At 42.3% G+C, this 22,562-nt stretch overlaps 1 protein-coding gene across 1 annotated transcript in view; it reads right to left on the bottom strand.

The window, feature by feature from the left end:
• Positions 1-307: 307 nt before the first annotated feature.
• The window catches only part of PRDM6 (PR/SET domain 6), a 95,676-nt gene continuing 73,421 nt past the window's right edge, over positions 308-22,562 (bottom strand). Inside the window, exons 5-7 of the mRNA XM_087815089.1 lie at positions 16,672-17,011; positions 8,401-8,577; positions 308-986 (exon numbers count right to left, since the gene is read on the bottom strand). Coding sequence (XP_087671215.1) covers positions 872-986; positions 8,401-8,577; positions 16,672-17,011 — 632 coding nt within the window. The 3' untranslated portion in view covers positions 308-871. The remainder of the gene's footprint in view (positions 987-8,400; positions 8,578-16,671; positions 17,012-22,562) is intronic.

Here is a 22,562-nt window from a genome sequence, read left to right as displayed (position 1 = left end):
CAGACACAACAAAAAACAAATTACTTGAAGCCTAATACCTTATATTCAGCCTCTTACCAAAGAAATTTTATTTTTGTGGTTTTTTAAAAGCTAAAATGTTACTGAAAACAAAATTTTCTCAACTAGCTGCTTCAGAACAATATACTGTATTATGAAGCTCCGTACATTTTAAATGTTTTTGAAACAGTGCCCCATTTTTTTCCCTTGAATTTTGAAATTGAAACCATTTTCTTCCACTTCCAGGCTCTTCTGCATCAAGACCAGGCTGTTGGATGGAAGGAGCCACTTGAAAAGTGCATGAGGAGTGAGCGTGGGAAACACAGACATGGAATGCCCATGGGCTGGAGGTGGCACCGGCCAAGGAAAGGCTCTCGCTTCTGCTTCCACGGTCCCCGCCAGGGCAGCCCACACCGGCCAGGCCAAACCAAGACAGCAGGAAGAATGGCTGTACAATGGGTCCCCTTGAATCATGCTACTAAAAAAAGGTGCAACGAGAAACAAGTCCCTGTGCATTCTTAGTCACAACTATGGGCAGAAGAACCCATACGATTCCTCCCTTTGGTATTAAATAACAGTTTAAAAAAGCTTTTTAGAAACAAAGCAAATACATGGTGGGACTGGAAATGTTGGCCATCCCAGGTTAGTTGTCCACTGAAATGAGTCTCATCCCTAGTCATAAATAAATAATCTCTCTCCTGGTCTGACTTCCACACCAGGATCGATATCTCTTAACATCTTACTTATTTTATTACTGCTTTTGGTTTTCTGGGACTGATTGAAAGTTGCTCAGAGGAAATCTTTGGTTTTGCTTAAGTGTCCGTGACATTTAATCATGACTTTCCTTGCAGTTTAATTCCAACCAGTCAATCAGTTAATCCACTTCGATTGATTCTGGGCTCTCGGTTATTGGCTTGCACTCATTGGGCATCCGCTGGTGTCGGCTCAGCTGGGTGGCCTGCGTGAAGCTCCTCTCACACCTCTCGCACCTGGTGGAGGCAAGAGAGAAAATTGAGACCAGGGAGCGGGGCCTGCAGGGTGATGGGCTTCCTCTCATCCTGCCTAATCAGAACAGACACTCCAAAGTGGCTTCAGATTTTCCCGGCTCAAGAGGTTTAATTGGTGGCTCCTTCCAAGGCCCGGGTGCCTGTGATGGGACAAAGCCCGTCTGATGCAGAACAGAGGGATCTGTCAATAGGCAGGGGAAGGTGATTTCTCCAGAGAGCCCTGTCCCGTTGCAGCTCTGATCACTGTCAGTTCAAATAGATAAAGAACAAAAAGAGATTTTTAGGAGTGAGCCATCAAAGCAGCAGCTTGTCTGCAGTTTTCTGCTCCGTAACCCGAAAGAGAAATTGATGACAAATAGAATTTCACCTGCTGCTAATTTAAAATCGGGAATTCTACTCCCCTCAAAACAGCAGCTGAGGGGTGATTGTCTCGGCATTTGGAAACCAGAGGAAGCAATACATTAGTTTGCGGGGACTGTGCAGGGTGGGTGTGGGTGGTTGCTTTTCGTGCAAAAGTTTGTCACAGTATCGCAGCCCAACCAAACTCAGGATTAAAACAATGTTTGTGGTTGGGTAGGGGATCAAAAACCGGAAATAAACAAATGATTGTGTGGTTCAAGAAGTTCACCTCTCCAGAAAGTTCAGTGGAAGAACGGCCTTGCGGGATAGTGTGCCTGAGGAGGAAACTGGTTTCACACTTCAAGACTATTTCCTCTCCTTACAACAAAAAAAAGATTGTAATCAAGAAACCCTGGGCCTGACCTACCTCCCAGGCAACACACATTACTAACTTGATGGCTACTCAATCTAACACACACACACACACACACACACACCTCTCTCTCTCTCTCTCTCTCTCTCTCTCATGTAAGGGTGGCCTCTTGTTTTTGTGTGGCAGTTGTTGTTCCTGACTGGTTGTCTATGATTATACACGCACACACTCTCTCTCTCACACACACTGGCAGCAAGCTGGGCACAGCGATTTCCCTGTCACTACCCTGCTTGGCTGGGCTGCCTGGAGCACTGGCTGAACACCCTTTAGGACAGCAGCCATCTCAGCCATCCCCTTAACATCCTCTCTTCAAACCTTTGAAGAAAAGATGTTCAGGAGAGCTGCAGACAACAGTCTCTTTCTCTCTTTTAAATAACACAACCTTTGGTCCCAGAGTCCTTGCACTATTGGGAATGTGGCAAAAACTATCACAAGAAAGTCGTTACTGCCCTATCATGTTCCTGAGTCTTGTTATCTGGTGAGCAGTCCTCTCTTTCTCCTTTTTAGTAAATTATGCAAAGTCCCTTGCCATAGGAATAATTACCTATAAAAACTGAACACACCCATCCACTCTGGAGACTCTTACATGTTTTTGAGTGTTGGGAGGCTGGTGCTTGACTATCAGGCTTGGATTTTTCAGGGCTCCTGCGCCAGCTGTGTGTGTCAGGATGAAGAAGTTGTGTTTCTTTGATTGTCTTTCAGGGAATATTTTTAGCAGCCTGTTCCACTGTTAAAAACTGCACTGTGATCTTGACAAATGTATAATGTCAGCTTTAATGTATCAGACCTATCAGCTCAATGAAAATAACTCAGAAGTATTGATCAGCTAATGATTTTTGGTGTATTCATTAACGTCCACGGGCAGCTCATCCCCTCTCCAGAGCTCCCGAAGTGCTGATGACATGTTAGTGAATTGCTGATTGTTTATTAGAAAACTGATTAGTTACTGGATTAGTGTGTCAAAATATACTACCTTTCACTGCTTGACAAACTTTCAAATTATTATATTCCTTTTTTTTTCTTTTGAAGCTCTAGAATCAATTTCAATGAGAGCAGAACAGTTTGAACAATTATGAGGAATGGCAATTTACCTGGGTCATACTTTTGCACTTCTAACCTTGTATATTAGAATATAAAGAATTCGAAAGTAGGAAGTTTCATGCTTCATAGAAGGCAAAGTGTATGTGGATACATAATATTTAAACATCCAGGCTGGAGAGAGACATTAAAAGGAGAGTTACATTTTTCTCAAGTGTTCGCCTAAATGCCTCACAGATATTTACTCATGGAACAATTTGTTGTAACAGTCAGGAAATTTACTAAGTCAGATCTAACCATTGCATGAGATCATTACTGAAAATTCATCTTTAGTGCCATCTGCCCACAAGTGTGAGCAGAAACACATGCAGAACCAGGCAACGAAAAATATCTATGAGGTCTGGGAACTAAACGAATACAATTTGTATTATTGAGGAAGCAAAGAGAGCTAGATATAAAAATATTTTTTAAATAACGGAAGGACTTCAGTTTTATGTATATTGTCTTTAATTTTAGAAAATTTCCTTCACAAGTTATTTTCATAGCTTAATAACACTCATCAGAAGGACAGACTCAATGCCAATGCCTACGTTCTAGCAGGCCGGATCTGGACGTCAGCTGGGCTGGCATTTAAGCCTGAACTACAATCCCAGAAGAATGACTGAGCATGGGTACCTCTAAGCCTGGACTTCGTGCAGGGGAGCAGAATGAAGGAGAGAGAGATGCAGTAGTGAGCTGGGAGCAAAGCAATGCCCTTGCACACAGGGTCCTCTTCATTGTGATGACATCACCGCCTTGGTCGCAGGAACAGTGAAGTGGGAAGTCGTCCAAATATTTCAGCAAAGGGAAAGTCCCCAACTTCCTACCAGTATGGGTGTCTTAATTAGACTTGATTTCTTTTTAGATTTGAGGTCATTCTTTACTTACTGTGATGGTTGACTGGATTATAGGTACAGGGAGTTTAACAATTACCATCTGAAATTGACAGAGATGCAAAATAATGTCAAGTTCTGTTACTTTCTGTGCCTCTAGAACCTGTCAAAAAATACTTTATGAATTGAACCAAACTGCACAGGGCTTCATACATATGATGCTCTCAATGCATCTTTACTGATGTGCTTTTTAAATTTGCTTTGATTTTGCCTTGATCTTATTAAAGTATTAGATGTTCTCTGGAATACCCTTTGATTTTTTTTTTTTATGCTGAGCCAAACTGTCTTTACTTAAGGCAAAAATGTAGTGATGAGTATTTTCCCCTGCTTCTAACAGAAGAAGAGAAGAACCTCTCCTAGGGAAAGTCCTGGTCTTCCCAGGCACAGAGCCAGGCATGAAACAGCTCACTTGGATCCTTCCAGGCAGAGGAGCCTCCCTGAAATCTTGAAAGACTGCGTTTAGTAATAGGAAAGGAGAAAGGGTTTCTCATTGCAAAGAATAAGTTTTAGACTCCTTCCTTCCTTCCCTCCCTTCCTCCCTTCCTCCCTTCCTCCCTTCCTCCCTTCCTCCCTTCCTTCCCTCCCTCCTTCCTTCCTTCCCTTTTTTCAATGAAGTGCTTGATAACTGCTATTAAATGAAATGATGTTTCGCTTTTGTTCCTCATTCCCCAGGACTCCTGGTCTCACAGTACAAACTGAAAGCCAAGACCTTTAATATGATCCTTGATGTGTATTTTTCCTATGTGCTCCTTTACCTTAGAAATTCTAAGTCTACAGCCACATCAGCTGCTGACAGGCCTGTGATCTACCTAAAGCATAGGGGATGGAGGCTTTCGGTGGGAGTTCAGCCAATCAGACTGGGATTAAAGCCTGGAATGTGACTGCTCTCTGAATGCCAAACCTTCTCCAGCCTTCTCTGGATGGCAATAATCTTGATCTGCCTTCAAAAACTGTGTCTCCGCAGAAGATTTTAGAGGTTGGAAAGATATGGTAGGTTCAATATGGCCTGGCCCCTGAGAATTCTGTGAAGGACCTCCTGGGCCCTGGGTGGGTGGAACAATTTGGGGACTGAGACATTTGGGGCATCTATTTGGAAGTGGCCCAAAGAGGATAGTTTAGGGTTGTGCATCTTTTACAAGATTCTTTTCCTTCTTTGCAGCATTGTTTAAGCCAATACCCATTAGTTGAAGCAGTAAAATTAACTGTTGTGGTGAAACTCATTTTATTGACTAATCTGCAACAAAAGTTTTTCTGAATGTTTGTTTTATAAGCTTGTAAAAGGACATCTTCATAATATTTACAAATGTCCTTGGGCTGGATATCCATGAGCTGTGGTTGGAAGATTCCCAAAACTCCCCTGGGATAGTTCAATCCTGACCGATCTGTTTGTATACACTGAAGGGTTTGGCTTTCCACTTCCTAGAAAACGTTAAAATCTTGCACTTATAAAATAAGCGTACACTCAGTTCTCCTCCAGGAATATATATTTGATAAGTTAAAAAAAAAATCCCTACAGCCCGGCTGGTGTGGCTCAGCGGTCGAGCATCAACCTATAATCTAGGAAATAGCAGTTCAATTCCCGGTCTGGGCACATGCCTGGGTTTCAGGCTACATCCCCAGTAGGCGTGCAGGAGGCAGCCAATCAATGACTCTCTCATCATTGATGTTTCTATCTCTCTCTCCATCTCCTTTCCTCTCTCTGAAATCAATAAAGATATATTAAAAAAAAAAAAAATCCCTACAGCATGTGGCTAATCTTAATAAGAGCAGGAGCAGAATGAACTAAAACATGCTCACAGAATCTAATCCAACCAACTCTGGTTGTTTGCCCCACCCTCAGATGAAATCAGGTTATGGTCACAAAAGCATAGTTTTAGAAAGGAAGAAGATAAAATTGCTAAAGCCCTTCAAAATAGTAATCTGATGAATTAAAGTAAGTTAAAATGGCAACTCTATTGGAAACATGACAAAAACAGGACGTTAAAGAAAAAAAATTGAGTGGAGTCAACGAGGTTACACATAAGTAACACCTTAACATTAATAGAAATCTATTTCCCATTTTGACCCTGAAACCTCTTCAATTAATTACTAAAATCTATTTACACAGCAACAAGATAAAAATCAATCTGATTCCCGGCACTGTGTCCGTCTGGCTGCCCTCTCTAATATACTGGGCCAGAAGGATTGTCAGTCCTGCGTCTCTTTTAAAAAGCTCTCTTAGAACATATATGCATAGCCCATGGACACAAACAATGGAGTGGTGAAGGCCAGGGGAGGGTTGGTGGGGGCTGGGTGGAGGTGGGCATGGGGGGAACAACAGGCGACATTTGTAATAGTTTCAAAAATAAACCAAATAAATACATACAGACATAAATACATAAATAAATGAATAATTTTAAAAAGCTCTCTTGCTCAAAGGCTCTTGGGGAGAGGTGCCACTGTCACCTTCCACATCCAGCGCAGGCAGGAAGCCAGAATCTGTGACCCCTCTGAGTGTCAGGCCTGAGGGCAATGACAAAGTCCACCTTGCAGGACTCAAACACCTGCCATAGGGAACTCTAGGGCTGTGCTAACCCATCTGGTCCTTAGGGAGAATTAAAAGAAGCAGCCCCTCTGAGCTGTCTCAGACCCAGAGATCACAGCTTGCTGGCATTAATGTGGGCTCGATTTTAGAATCCACCCAGTCCCCTTAGCCAGATGCCTTTATGCAGTAATAAGCAGCAACCATGTACAAAGACGAAAATTAAAACTATTTTTATTAAGTAGTTTCATATTTATTCAATTAAGCCACAATGGCAACAGGAATCATGAGTAAAGGTAACGAACACATGGGGAGGTGAGTGAAGATGGCAGCCTTTTAGGGGCCCCTCCCCCTGCTGGCGGAACAGGATGCTGCTGCCCCGAGCTGAGCCTGGCCTTAGGCTGAGCACCGCGGCGACTCAGGCCTGGCGGTCCAGCAGGGACTCACGGGAAATGCGAGTGCAGGAAGACTCCTTGGCTGACACTGAGCAAGGGGATTAGTTTCCTGCTGCCCGAATAATTTCCTTTCTTGCTTGATCTTGTCCGACAGAAGGTAAATAAGCTATACATCTGTGCCCTTTTTATTTCCTTCTTAACCAGTAGCGTAAGTGAGTAAAGAGAGATGTAAGAGCTTGAACAGAAAAGAGCCCATTACACAGTAGCAACTGCTCTGAGATGACCGACCCGTCACACACACTATTTCACATTCCCAAGCCTTCCATACGCTGTCTGGACTACAAGAAATGCCACTTTCCTTTGTATGGCTAGAAAACCCCTACTTATCCTTCAAAACACATCTTAGAAACAAAACAGAAACAGACTCAGATGCAGAGAACAAACTGATGGTTGCCAGAGGGGAAGGGGGCTGGGGGGCTGGGTGGAAAAGGTGAAGAGATTAAGCAGTGCAAATGGGTAGTTACATAACAGCCATGGGGATGTAAAGTACAGCATAGGGAATACAGTCAACAATCTTGTAATAACTATGGTGTCAGATGGGAACTTGAAATATCAGGGGATCACTTTGTAAAGTATATGATTATCTAACCACTATGCTGTACACCTGAAACTAACACAAAATAATAATGAATGTGAACTGCAATTGAAAAATAAAATTTAGAAAAATGTGGTCAGACATCATCTCCCGTAGACAGCATTGATTACTCCACTTCTGTGCTACCCTGAGATACCTGGTTCCTCAGTTCTGAAGTCTACCGCAGGTCACTTCTGCACCATTCACCCTATGTGGTTAATACTTGTTTATCAACTGGGCTTCCCCAAAAACTATGAGGTCTTCAAAGACCGGGGGGCTAGTCTCATTCACCTTTGTATCTCTTGTGCCTCAAAGGGTGCCTAGTACAAAAGAAGGCGCTCAGCAAATATTTGCTGAATGAATGAGCACATTCATGAATGAGTGAGTGAACAGGCCATCTTGCATGACTCAGATGTCCACCGCTTTCATGATTGTGCTATATCTAGAAACACACTCTCTCACTCGGCCAAAGCCCTTGGAATTCAGTTCCCCTTCTTTTTACATTCCCTGAATTTGAATCTTCAAGAACTTAGACGTGCCCTGTGTTTTGTTTTTCTTTTTTTAACCAATGTGGTAATTCTGATCCAAAAGGCACACTGAAAATTGTAAGTTGGCTACTATAACAGAGTCAAACATCTTTAACGCACAGGAAAAGAGAAGGAAATAGTTCACCAGAATCCTACAGGGTTCAAGTTCCTCAAGAGACGGCCAAAACTGTGGGCACCCTGCTGATGGTCGTGGGGCCTGCTGATGGCCATAAGATGTAGGCCAGAACTGAGCTCCTAGCCCCAATGCTAGAAGCAAGGATCCTTAGGAACCAGAAAGAATCAACCTGAGTTACTCCTACTTCCTTGTTTTACTGATGAGAAAGCAGACCCAGATTGTCTTGGTCCAAGGCTGAACAGCTCGAGCGAGGGTCAATGTACTGGTTTCCTGACTCTATTTTCCAAATGCGAGCCACTAAGCAAGTAGGTCGTTTTGCAGCCCGGCCACTGACCTTCCAAGCAGCCTTCACCAGCCGGCCGCGCCGGCCGCGCCGACCCGCCTGTCGCGCTCTCGGAAAGGGCTGGGAACCAGGCGGGCGACAGGTTCCCCGCTACTTACTTGAAGGGCTTCTCTCCAGTGTGGGTGCGGATGTGGTTGTTGAGGGTGGTGGCCCCGGCAAAGGCACGGCCACAGTAGCCGCACTTGAAAGGCCGGTCGCTGGAGTGCGTGACCACGTGGTTCCTCAGTTCTGAAGGCTGGGAGAAGGACTGGGAGCAGTGGCCGCACTGGTAAGGTCTGAAACACAGAGAGAGGCCGCCTGGTCACTACTGCCCCTGGCGGTCAGCGGCAAGCAGCAGGAGGCAAAGGCCACAGCTTTGGGGTGACATTTTCTGTTTTGCAGAGAACTTCAGCCTCTAGGTTCCCATTACCTGACTTGTTGCCACAGGAACAAAATTCAAAGAACCGCTGAGACATTAATTCCCAAACGATGATTTTTTTTCAGGTATTAACTCTACCGTTTCAAGAACCCCTATTTTCTTGTTTCTATCCCCTCCCCTGGGCAAATAATAATGTGTTTTGGGAGCATGGAGAGTGCAGACTTGATTAACCAGAATGTTACAAGAGAAAATATGTAATTGTCTCTCATAATTCCATGGCACTTTTAACTTTTCAAAAGGGTTTAAAGTCACTTATCTAGTTTAATCTTTACAATCATCCTCTGGGGCAGGGAAAGTGGTCCTTATTATCTCTGTCGGTTCAGAAAACTGAGGATAAACTGTCCTCATAGGAAATAAGCTCTTGATGCCAAGGTTGCTCTAGGGCATGTGGGCCTTATTCTAAGTGCCAGGAAAACACGCAGGCAAGTCAGCAGTGTTTTAATAAGTACTCCACTGTCTCACGATCTGTCTCTAGCACAACCTCAACTTGGAGTCGTCTGACATCGCACAGGCGAACACAGGTATGTGCCCAGATTTGTTTCTTTGAAAAATAAACCCTGACTTCTCCTTACTCTCCTCTGGCCCCCGAATAATATTTATCCATTGGGCCTTTTTCTTGAACGTCAGCTCCCCAGTTTAATCTGGTAGAAGCGGTGATTTATAGCAACACAGGAATGACAGGATGTCACTGTGCCTGCAGAAGGGTGACTGCGATGCACAACAAATGCAAGGAAGTGGTGACAAATACCTGATAATTAGCAAGATGATCAGAGAACATTCTTTCCAGCTCGTGAGAATTAAATCAATTTTTGGTTTTCATATAATAGATTAAAATTCTATCTTTTCCACAGAAGTTCTTCTGCTTACTTAAGCAAAATCTGCAGAGTGATATAAAACCTGGGCAGTTTTCCCTCTTTGAAGCTATTTCATGTCATTCTTCGACAGGGCTCCAATTTGTTTATCAAAATTTTTGTTAGGAAAATTAAGAATCTGTCATGAGGGATATTAACAGCACTCACGAAGCCCTGGTTTGCAGCCCAGGCATCTCTGGCTGCATTTAGAAAGCCACCCGAGAAATGGACTTAACTGCTCTCCCTTTAACAAACATACAAGCTCTGATGACCAGAAACCAAAACACAGAGCTAGGAGACAATGGTGGCCGAGCATGTACAACAATTCAATTAAGTGCAAAATAAAGTGTACCCTCTCATTTGTCACGCGAAGTGCTTAATTGTGGCTACTTGCCTCACTGAACACAAATACTATTATTTTACCAGACTTCAGCACGCTGAGTACTGATTGTAGAATTTTTTAGCTTGATTAATAGTCCAGGATTGATCAATAACTCAATACTATACAATTTTAATTACTTACACTTAGAAATCTATTTAACTGCTCTCAAACAGGTTTCAAAGAAATATGTAAGAGTCCTTGATAAGGAGTTTATCAATCTTGACAAACTGCACATGCATTTTATTATAATTATAAAATACTGCTTTGAAAGCCATTAAAATTATATGTAGATGAAAATGTCCTCCTGCCAAATCTATTCTTTGTTGTAACCATTAACTTTAAAGAGTTTCAAGAAATCACTCTCTCATGGGTAAATTTTTAAATGTTCTTGGAGATTATAAACAAAATAATACATTAATATATGCTATATTCACTGACAATTGATTTTTCTAATGGTGAAGGGACCATTAACATTTATTAGCCTCTGGTTATCTATTTTTAATAGCTATCACAATAAACAATAAGCCAGGAAACAAAACCAATTAATCTTTTCTTTTTTTTTCTAACTCTGCTGTCAAAAGTTGGGGTGATTTATGTCCCCCAGCCAGAAGTCAATCCATCCTTTTTATGTTAATGGTCACAAAGATTTACATGTGGAAGAGCAGAAATGGCCACAGAGAGGCTTCGGTTGAATTCTTATATCAAGGTAATACTGATGAAATGCAAACAGGATTCCAACACATCACCTCTACCCAGCGCCTGCCGGAGAGATGTTGGCTAGGTATCCAGTGACCTATGTCACAGCTTTTAAAACATTGAAGAATTTAGCTTGACTGAATGGAAAGGTCTAGAACAGGGAAAATAGGAGAGGCGAGTCCTACTTCAGTCTCTGACCCCAATCAGCTGTGGGACTTGGACAAGTCACTCAACTTCCCTGACTGTACTTTTTCACCTCTCACCTCTCTGGGAAGGGGGATGGACTGAACCAGACGCTCTCCTGCATGGGGTCATGCTCTGTTCCTGCATTCAGATGTGTGCCCCCTGTGATCTGTCCAAGACACAGCCTCACAAGAGACAACATCAACAATATGATCGCCACCTGCCATCCTGTGTACTAGCCAGTTCCCTGTACATAGAGCTTTCCATGGTTGCGTGCGTGTGCATACGTGTGTGTGTGTGTGTACCATTTAAACTTATTTGGTAAACAGTTGTGAATCAGAGCAACAAGAAAACCTAGTACCAAAATGTAGGATTGACCCTTATTACAGTTGATCTCAAAAAACAAAGTAATTGCCTTTTCTTCTTGAAGGATAAGATTTTAAACCATCAGGTCACGTTCGCCTTTGCAGAAGCTGACTTTATTTAGAATCCAGAACTAAAGTGTGCATTCTGCTTGCCAGTACAAAAATAGATTGTCTCTCTCGGCCTAGAAATGTACAGAAATTAGCCCTAAGAAAGCACAGAAGTTATACAGCCAGTTCACACAGTTCCTTCTTTTCCTGGATTGTCAATATTTTTTTAAAAAAACGAATAAAAGGAAATGATCAAAAAGTAATTTTAACATTGGTTATGTCCTAGGGTTTCATCTAAGGATGGAGGTGGACATTCAAGACAGAATGAAATCCTCAAGCCCAAGAGCAGGGACTAGAACACATCCTCACTGCTGTGGAATCTCAAATATCATTAACTTCTTTAGGGACAACTGACCACAGCAGTCAAGACCCTGTGTGCACGTTTCAATGAGCATGCCCTGGCGCCTCACCTCTTGATTTACTGCGGGGGCATGGGGGGGGGGTTGGGGACACAGAACTAATTGCCATTACTCAGTTTCTTATTCTGATGACTAACATTCCCATGAACTTTTCAAAGGTCTAGCCAAAAGGTAAGACTTAATGTATTAAACTTTGGGATACATCAAGCTCACCTCCAAAGTCCTGACCCCCTTTGGTGAGTCATACCAGAAGCAGCAGGGGAGGAGTGACATTGTCATTGCTGCGTTCAGCTTTACTCCTTCCGGAGCCTTGTGTCATTGCACAACTGAATGAGAATCTCCTTTCTAATGCACTTTGATTCTTCCTAAGCCATCAAACACAGACAGCACTTTATTATTCTCAAAACAAATGCAACAAGCATTCCCCACAAAGGCAAAACATCTCACAAACGGAAGCAGCTTAGGGCTCTCTTACTGATTGAGTGTTGGAAATGTTACCAGCAGTGTTGTCCAGTGACAGAAATGTTCTGTATCTACCCTGTTCAAGTCCACTGGCCACTGGAAAAGTATCTAGGGCGACTGAGAAACTCAAAGTGTTATTTTACTTAATTTTGATTAATTTTAATTCAAACAATCTTGTGTGGCTCATTTCCACAGAAATGTCAAGCTTCATGAAAAACTGGAAGGTGCTCCATACTCAAGAACGAAATAACTAAAAAACAGATGAAGCCTGAGTCCGTTTAGTTAGTGCACATCAATGCTGGTCAGAATTTAAGCAGAAAGAGAGCAGAGGGACAATTCTGTACGTCTCCTGGCATTCTCTGTAACTGGCAGCTCCTCAGCCAAAGATTCCTCCAGTAAAATGTGCAGTTCGTTTACTTTGAGTCTGTAATTGGTTTGGTGTACACATAGGAAAAGAATGAAACATTTAACAAAAGTAAGTGTGGTTTGGTTTAAAATATTATTAATCCTTCTTTGATTTTTCTTTCACGGCATGAAAGCCTCCAGGACAAAAGTTGTTCAGTTGGGGCCACATCCTCTCCTTGCCCCGTTAGTCAGCCCAAGTGCAAATCCCCCAAGACTTCAAAGGGAGCCTACTTAGGTCACTGTTGACTGTGTGGAGTGAGAAATGACCTTAGCTCCATGTAAGGAGGAAAAGATTGCAGAAAGCAGCAAAAGTGCAGAGCCCAAGGACCTGGAAAACATGGAATGCCAGCAAGAAGATAACCTTCACAGTCGGGGAGGGGAGCAGGGGAGCAGGAGCGCAGAGACGCATTCCACAGAAGCGGCTATGGTGATGGATTAGCCCAGGCCCTCCCGCCCACAGCACCTTCCACGGTCATCTGCCCTTCTGGTACAACACCTCCGTACACAAACGACGACAACCAAAACGCCCATGGGAGCAGCTGACAGCGCACCCAGGTGGCTAAGGCACACTTTCCCTGCACTACACGAACCACCAAAAAAGAGAAAAGGGAAAGGATGCAACGTGAAGATAAGCATTACAAAGACACTTTCTGCAGAAAATAAAAGGGAACGTATTCATCAGAAAATAATCCACTGTGATTGAAGGCTTTGCTTACCCCTTTCTGGATCCCTCCCGTGGGACCGTTGAGAGTTTCTGGAGCAGAAAAACAGAAGAGAAAGGGATTTCTAACTCCTGGTTCAAGAAAAGTGAGCCAAGTTGCCCTGGCCTAGGTCATAAGCTTATGCAAAACCCCAAATATTTATGATGTCCATGAATAAAATACTGGTTGGTCCAGATTCCAATAGCTTCTTCCCTTTTAATTCACTTAGGAGGGGGGCGAAAAGTCAGTTGACTGGGAAAAAGGAAGAAGAGATCTGGAGGTTTGTTTAATAGTAACAGAACAAAATCAAGAAATCCGTGACTCTCTGGACCCTCGGGACTGTGAATCTTTTTTCGGTGTTCAATGTAAATAACACGGCAGCAAAAATAAAAAATGGTGATGCTGGCAACCCTGAGTTTCCTTGGATCTCTTTTCTTTATATCGAGACATAGATTTTTTTGATGGTCCCTCACATGAAAAAACTCACAAATATAGACGCACAAAGTCTCTTTGATGAAGGTTGAAATGTCTTAGGTTTCATGGCTAAATACTCAGTCTGTTGAGTGAAAAATCTTTTGGACCTAAGATTCAGGGGCCTGTTTCAAATTTGGATCCGTTTGAAACTCTAACCTGTTTACCTTCTGGCTTTGTCTTCTGCATTCCCCCTTTCTTGCCCCTGGTTCTAGCGAGATTTTCCTATCAAAATAAAAGCACTTGAGTTTTCAAATCAATGGTTTTCTGACTGGCGAGTTCTAAGCTTTTTCACCGTCTATGCCTGAGTAGGCACAAACGGCCAGCAACGGAAAGCCCCTGGATTTATGGTCACTCCCGAAAGAAAACACGGCCATTCCGCGTTTGTCATTCTCCACACGGATAATAAGAGTAAAGGCTCCAAATTTTGCAACCATCACGCACAAATTCGATGTTTCATTTTAGTTTTGTATATTTCTCTTATTTACCACCCACAGGGTTAAGAATTATACGGAGAGGATCTTTTACCTCCAAACTTGCTGCACAGAGAGCACGTCCTAGATTCTGGAACTGAAAAGCACTAATCCAATCCCAGGTGCTAAAGGCAAACTATGTCTCTAGAATGAAACTAGTGGGTCAAAGTGACTGGGCATCTCCTAGGTTCCCTTGATCTCCAATAATCAACTCAGAGGTGATGGAGTCATTTGAGCATCTCCTCATCATTACTTTGCCCATAAAGGGACACATTTTTTTGAAGTCTTAATTTTAACTTATTTATGAGTGATGGTGACCACCTCTCATGTCACCAACAAAGCACAGGAAAGGGAGACACAGGAACCCACTCCGTGAGTAATCGGATCCTTCTCTGGCCATCTACATGGGTATCAGACACCCATTACTTGACCTCATCTGGAGAGGGAAGGCCTGGCCACACCACACTGGGACATCCGAGTCAGAGACGCCCATCAGCATCTAGCACAGGTCAGAAGTCTCAGGCCACTTGGATTTTTGCGAAGAACTCTGAATTATCTTGGAATGAACACTGACCCAAAGTCTCTCATGGAAGTGTATTTTGTACACATAAGTTTCCTAATTTGTCAGGCACTCCTCTGACGGTTTACATAGACGTGTTACAAGTTATGACACCATTATCTGTCAGGACAGACTTCACAGGACTTACACCATACTACACACACAGATTTCTCAGTGTGACTGGGCTGGTCCAAACAGTCTTTTTGGTCTCTTCCAATTCACCGTGACATATTTTCATTATGTGACATTCAGTGTGTCATTACTGTATCATACTCAAAGCTAAGCTTTGCAATCCCGAAACTTTCAACCACTATTTCATCTTTACCTTACATGTTTGGTTATTATAACAACGGGTCTATGCAAATAACAAATGTATCCACTGGAACTCACTCAATGCAAAAAACAAGTTTATAATAACAAGATTTAATGCATCATGTCACTCCTAAACTACTAAAATGCTTTGCAGACTTTGAATAGATATATCTTGAGGCTATATGTATGCTTGCAAAGAAAACAAACTTTCAAAAGAAAAATCCTTTCTGATTGAAGGAAACATTTTCAAAACTTTTGTGCCACCTCTAAAGCCAACAGCACTCATTTTCACTGGGGTGGGGGTAGGGGGCTCTCCTACTGAAAGTAAAAGATTGTAAGGACACAGCTGCCTTAAAAGCCCTAAAGCAAATATTTCAACATTAATTAGCTACAGCAATGATTAATGCCAAGCAAGTGATTTCGAGAATGGCAGAAATTAAAACATGTACACATGTAAGTGTGTATGTATACCCTAAAATGGGTTATGGTTACTTTAGAGAAGACCTACACCCTGCCCACCATGCCCCATCCTTCCTGCTGGGTTTCCTAGTACACTGTCATATCCTGCAGAGCTGAGAGGCAAGAGCTGGATATACATTATAAGGCAAGGAGAGCCATGCGGCTTACGGTTAGTTAATCCAGCGGCCAAATTAAGAAAATAATTTGACTCCAGCTTCCTAGTCTCTTTTCCTACTTCTAAAAATTATTTCCTGCTTTTACATTGAAAGTGATTTTCAATGCTATTCTTAGATATTTGGGGGTTAATCAAATTTCCACAAGCCGTGAAGAAGAGATAAAACACAACCCTTTCTTTCTGAATTAATTTGATTTTTGTCTTTTGCGCTCCCAGCTATCAAGAATGTCGAATAAACCGGTTTTGATTCATAAATAATAGTTCCATTATATCTACTATGCCACTCGTCAGAGTACCTGAAATTTTAATTCACTTGTTCAGCTAAATTTCATCCTCAGTTCATGGCCATAAAATTCTTTATTGACAAACTTTCAAACCAACTTTGACTCTGAGGTATCTAGTCCACATTTTTCTTCGGTGTGGATATTAGTTTATTGAATAAGTGGCATCTGTTTTCCTCCACATCACTAGTAGAGTAGGTATTTCCTTTTGACAGCTTTGCAGGATTTATGAGTTTGCATGCTCTGAAGAAAAATAGTACTAAGCAAAAAATTCCAATTCATTACCTCTTGGTACTTAATTAAGTTCATACCCACGGCACACTGGAGGTGAACCCTGAAACGCCTGTGACAGCAGCGAGCAGCCAGCTATATTATCTTTGGAAGACAGAGAGGATTCTAATGATCCTGACCTCATTTTTCCATCTCTGATATTCACAACTGTTCCTCCTGTTTTGCTCCCCTTTCGGCTTGGACAGGACTGTATGCAAACAAGAGCAGATTCCTCTCAATACCCACTGTGTGTTCAGCCCTTCTAAACAATAAAGTCAAGCGGTGGCCTAACAGGACTCTGACCTTCCAGAACGCAGACGCCTCTGATCACAGGGTTTTCCCCCAGGGGTGGCTGGAGGAGGTGACTGGCCCCTGTTCGGAAGGCAAGCGGTGGAGCTCACTAACCAAACACGCCAGGGGCAGGAAGAGTCGGGGTTACCTGTCGGGGTTCTGCGTGCACACGTGCATCTGTAGCAGGATCCTCTGCGTGAAAGTCTTAAAGCACTGCCCGCATTTCCAAAGATGCCAGTCACTGAACTCCGAGTGCAGCTGGCTTGTGGACGTGGGGCTCGCAAGGACTCGCTGGTTCTTCACGTTGATTTGGTTAAATCCTGACTCGATGGGCCCCGATTTGTCCAGGAGAGAGAAGTTCCTGCTGCACGGAGTCTGTGGGAAAACGACAGAGCGCTGCTGGGCCGGGGAGAGTTTGTTGCTCTTGCTGAAGGGCTGCAGGGCATCTTGTCTGCACATGGCTTCCATTACCGTTGAGGGGACATTTACTGGGAGAACAACATGGTTTTAGAAGATCAGTTTTATTAGCCCTTAAAATAAGCACAATAACATGCATTTTAAAACAATTCTTATAAATCAACATTTTAAAACTTTGTTTTTTCTGAACTCTGAATTAATATAACAGCAGACAATTTGATTTGAGGGGGGAAGCACTGTTATCAAAAATTGATAACTCATTCAATGCTTATTTAATATGCAACTACTACATGCTCAGGGTTGTTTGTACATGGTCTTTGCCCTCGCAGAGTTCACTTAAGACTTTAGACATTAGGACTCCATAATGAGGCCCCACAGTGCACCAGAGGTTTGGAGGGAGTTCAGATGGGAGGTACAGAAGAGAGGGGAAGAGAACGGTGGGGACTGCCCAGAGAGGGTGGTCTTGAGCAGTGCAGGGAAGGTAGATTCAGACCTTCCACCAGACCTTGCCAGCACAGGTATTCAAGAAAAACTGGCTGAAGAGATGAAGGGAACAATATGAAATGAAAGACACCTGGAGACAGGGGTCCAGCACACTGGTGAGATGATAAGACAGACTGACCAAGACAGACTGACACAAGCTCTCGACACTGTGGGAATAAGGCAGGAGGCAGGGAGGGAAAGACCTAAATCAACCTTTAAAGTCCAAAGAAATAAACAAATGACTTCAGGCCTAGGTAATAGGTGCAAACTGTTTCTGAGCAGAAATAGCAAGAAAAAAAAACCAGTGTTCAGGGAGGACTTGAGTGAGGCATGATTTACAGGCAGGGTGGCATGGATAAAGTCAGAATGGGAGGCAATGAGTATGGTGCTTGCAAATTGGGCTTTGAAATCAGAAAGACCTAGGTTCAAATCCTGACTCTACCTTTTATTAGCTTGGTGATCTTAGGCAAGTTATTTAATTTATCTGTGCCTTAGTTTCTCCTTCTGCAAAATGAAGATAGTGGTAGTAATAATCCTAAAAGTAACAGCAGATATGGTTGAGTGGGTGAGGTGGAATGGAACACTGAAATCCACATTTAGTCCTTGGTCAAATGTAAAATGGGTCACCCAAAAGATTGAGTGAGATAATGCACAGATAGCATTTGGTAAATGCTATGGTCACCACTCAATAGATGTTGAGCTCTATGAGCCCTGGTTTCCTCCTCTTTAAACCCCCTTTTATGAGGTTTAAATGAGATAATGAAAGTACTCATCACAGGGCCTACTGGCAACAATAGCCAATTCTTATTATTATAGAAGGAAAAGAGACTAGAATGAAGGAAGGTGGCCCTAAATTGGGGTGGTGAAAGTGAGAGTGAGGAAAGAATAGAAGAAATATTTTGGAGGAGAGAAACAATATACTTGAAATTTGTTTCCCTTTTGGTAAGTCATTATTGTGTTAATAATATATATCATGTATTCACTAGTCAACCTACAGTTTCAGAAGTCATTAGAACCTAATATGCTTAAAAACTATTATTCTTTTTTTTTCAAGAACCTACTGTGTCAATAAATGTATTTATTGGTTATTTCAGGGGTCATAAAGATTAAAGACTATAAAGTGGACAAGAGAAGGAAATTAGAGACTAAAATATTTGAAAAGGTTGGTTGGCAAAAATATTAGTGATGGGAAGTAAACCATGGCTGTTGGCCATTAGTTCAAGGCCACATGGAAGAAACACATGAACTAGGAGCTCTTATCCTTTCTAGCCACAGACCACTGCTGAGGTTCACACATAGCACAAAGACTCAGGCATGTTCAACTATGAAGAGAGAATGGCAGGGGACCATGACTGCAAAGGACTCCGTGCTTAAGTGGACAGGTAGACATCAGGTGTGGGGACACAGAGGGGTTGCTGTGCTGCCACTAAGCACATCAGAGCATTCTGTATAACCACATGTAATTAGACAAATCCAACAAAAGGAACAAGGCTCTGTTGGCATGACCTACCCTATCCTGAGAAGAAAAAATAAAGCAAGAGACTCACAGGCCTGGAGAGAGCCTAGAGTTTTCCTAGTTGGCAGTTCTTGACTCTGACTGTACCTGAGATTCACAAGGGAGATTTTTTAAAACTTAAATCAGAATCACTTGATAGAGTCTGGGCAACTGCATTTCTTTAAAGTTCCCCAAGTGCTTCTAATGTATAACTGGGGCTGAGAATCAGTAATCTAATCCTACTCTCTCTTATTACAAATAAAACAGTTCAGGTCCAAGAAAGTCCAATAACTTGCCCAGGGTCACACATTCAGTTAAGGGCACGGCTGAGCTAGAAGCTTTAGCTTTTTGACTTCCAGATCATTTGTTTCTGACCACAATCCTATACTGTCTCTGCTCACTAGTTGTGTTTCAAAAATAAAAAGGATGTTTTATAGCCAGTACATCTCACATGGACATATATGTTTCACATAAACATATAAGTCATATGTACATATAAATAAATATATACCTATACACACATACATTATACAGATTTATGTACATATGTATTTTTATATATAAATATTTATGTATAATTCCAACTTCTGGGGCAAAAGTGTATAATTAATATGAAATTTGTCCATACATTTTAGACGTTCAAAAAAATCTTTGCACACAGACTGTTGTTTTAAAAATAGGTATTGAAAAATAAGGAGGAATGTTTTAGTCTATTTTGGCACTTTTTAAATAAAAAAACAACAACACAGCAGCATTGTCAGAGATCAGGGTAGAACTCATCTTGTTTAGCCCATTCATAACTAATCCGGAAGAGACAGAGCACAGGGAAATCCACAAGTTTTCAGGCAACACTGAGCCCCTGCGCGCTGGGAAATGCCCCACTAACAGGAAGGGAGGCATGGAGGGAAGACTGTGGGATGAACATGTCATCAACATGCATGAGAGCAGGAAGTCAGAAGCTTCGCCATTGGGAAGAGGGAGATGATGCCTTTGGGGGGAAATAATACAAATAATACTCTAAGTACAGGTTATAAATTCTGACTTCCCACTTATGCTTCTGGAAAGCAACCTAATAAATTAATTTTCAAATACTATTATGGTCACACAATCTTTATATTAAACTAAAGAATTTGTGGGCCAATGAATTTCTGTTACATTTAATGATCAATGTCAAAATGGTAATAAGGAAAAATTTAGACCAGTTTTTATAATAACCTGGGATATATGAGTTCTGAGTTAGTGATAGTAATAGCAGTATTTAGGCAGTAAGAGTGGGAATGGTTGGAATGAAATTATTTTTCTGTCTTATTATTTCTACCCCGAAACAAATGTAATACTTCTTTGAGATACAGGTAGAAACGCCTGCCGTATTCGACTTCTGGCATGATGCTTTATTGTACCTGTGAACAAATGCAATCCCACTGAATACAATGAGCATGTAATTTAGAGAGAAGGAAAACTGAGAACAGGAACAAGCATTTATATCTGATCTCTCAACTGTTCCTCAGTGCTCCTACACACTTAGGGTCCCTGGGACCCTAGAGATCCACAAAGTATAATTTTTTAAAGCAGGACCTAAAGGACACAGATTATTCTTTCCAAATACCAGCCTGATTGGCAACAACAATCAAAGCATTAACAAAACTTGCAGGGAATTAACAGAAAGAGAATAAGAAATGAATTCAGAAAACATCATCTCATCCCAACTCAGGACAGTGCAGACAACTGCAAAAGGCCCAGAGATGACAAAAGGACCACAAGAATGCAGTGGTTTCTACCTGAAGACATGCCAAGCTAGGAAAAATCTCTTCAATGAAGATTCATGGGAAGATGGCAAACTCTTAAAGCCCTAATGGATATAGTAAGGATGAACATAAACTCATCAAACCCTGGAAAATGAGAACGTTGGATACAGGGGAGCAAGAGAGCCACAGCCCCTGTCCTCATGTCACTTAAACTCAAGTGAGAGAGACAGACAGTAAACAGGTGTTTTTACAAATAAACATTTACTCAGTTTTATCAAATCTAAAATTCCATTAATGGCAAGTTGTACCATTAATTGTAAGTCACCATTCATTGTAAGATATCTTCCAGGTTCAAAAAGAGTAAAGTGTGAAAAACGCATGAATTTTAGAATTGATAATATAACAGTTGATACAAGTGTGATAAGTGCCGTGAGAGCAAAGAAAGGGGTGCCAGCAAAACATGTATCCAGGATGGCAAAACCTGGGTGTGAGCGATGGCTTCCCTACGGCAGTGACCTTGGATGGGAGTCCTGAAGGGTACACAGACCAGATAGGTGTAAAAGAGGAAAAGGCAATGCAAGGAGATGAAACACCGGCAGCTTTGCCATAGAGTCTGCGGGTGAGAAGGTGCTCAGGGCACTGAAGACACCAAAAGGCAGCTCAGGTGGCCAGAGAAAGAAGGGGAGAGGGGCTGGGGCTGGAGAGGAAGGCAGAGCAATTCTCATCCTGTGGGAGCTGAGCAGGTAACAGAAATAAGTGATGGGAGGCAAGTCCATACAACAGAGGATGTTGGGGTCTGTAGCAAACTAAATAGGGCATGGCCAGTCTAATAATGTTTGAATCTAATTTTGTAAAACATTATGTGAGCCACGCAAAATATTTCTGAAGACTATATGTGGCCCAAAGGCTATCATATTAAAGAACTGGAGACTGCCGGGCGTGTCTCAGCGGTTGAACATCAACCTAGGATCCAGGAGATTGAGGTTCGATTCCCGGTCAGGGCACATGCCCGGGCTCGATCCCTAGCAGGGGGCGTGCAGGAGGCAGCCGATCAATGACAACTCTCTCATCATTGATGTTTCTCTCTCTTTCCCTCTCCCTTCCTCTCTCTGAAATCAATAAAGATATATTTTTTAAAAAAATAAAAATAAAGAACTGGAGATTTACTATGAGAATAATGGTGAGCCAAAAAAAATTAAAGCTAGGGTGTGAAGTCATCAGATTTATGTTTTAAATGGTCATCACTCTATATTGTTAAATGAAAAAATAAGGTGCAAAACAATGTATACTGCTATTTATATAAAAGGGGCAGGGGACAGAGTGAGAGGCAGAGGAAGTAGGAGGCTTGATGCTTGAATGGGAAGAAATATGTCTGGGAGGGCACCTATGAGTGTGTCAATTGATTGCCTCTGGGAAGGAGAATTATATAAGTCCATAGCCTTTCTGGATTTTGGTCTATGTAACCAAACTACCTAGTAACAAAACAAGTGAGCAAGCCAAAATGATAAAATAAGCAAATCCATGAAACTTCACTTTGGCTGCTGTGATACTAAAAGAGGAAAAATGTGCCATGCAGTGGCACTGCAGTGGTGCAGGCCAGGTCAGCTGGCGGTGACGCTGACCAGGGCGATGGCGGCAGAAGGGAAAGAAATGCATTTAAGAATATACAACCGACAGGCCTCGATAACTGATTGGACAGAAGGGCGAGGAAGGGCAAGGTGTCACGGTTTATAGAGAGAGCAACTGGATGAGTGGGAGTGAGAGTTGCTGAACTGGGAGAGGGGCAGTTAGTCAGAGTGAAAAGGGTGGTTTCAGTTTTACATGTTTAGTTTGAGGTGCCTGTGAGTTGTGCAAGCGAAGATGTGGAACAGACAGTTGGACAGGAGTCTGGGGCTCAGT

This window comes from Miniopterus natalensis, chromosome 3 (genome assembly GCF_054644295.1).
Source record: "Miniopterus natalensis isolate mMinNat1 chromosome 3, mMinNat1.hap1, whole genome shotgun sequence".
Taxonomy (NCBI): Eukaryota; Metazoa; Chordata; class Mammalia; order Chiroptera; family Miniopteridae; genus Miniopterus; species Miniopterus natalensis.
This window is presented reverse-complemented; position numbering and strand designations above follow the sequence as displayed.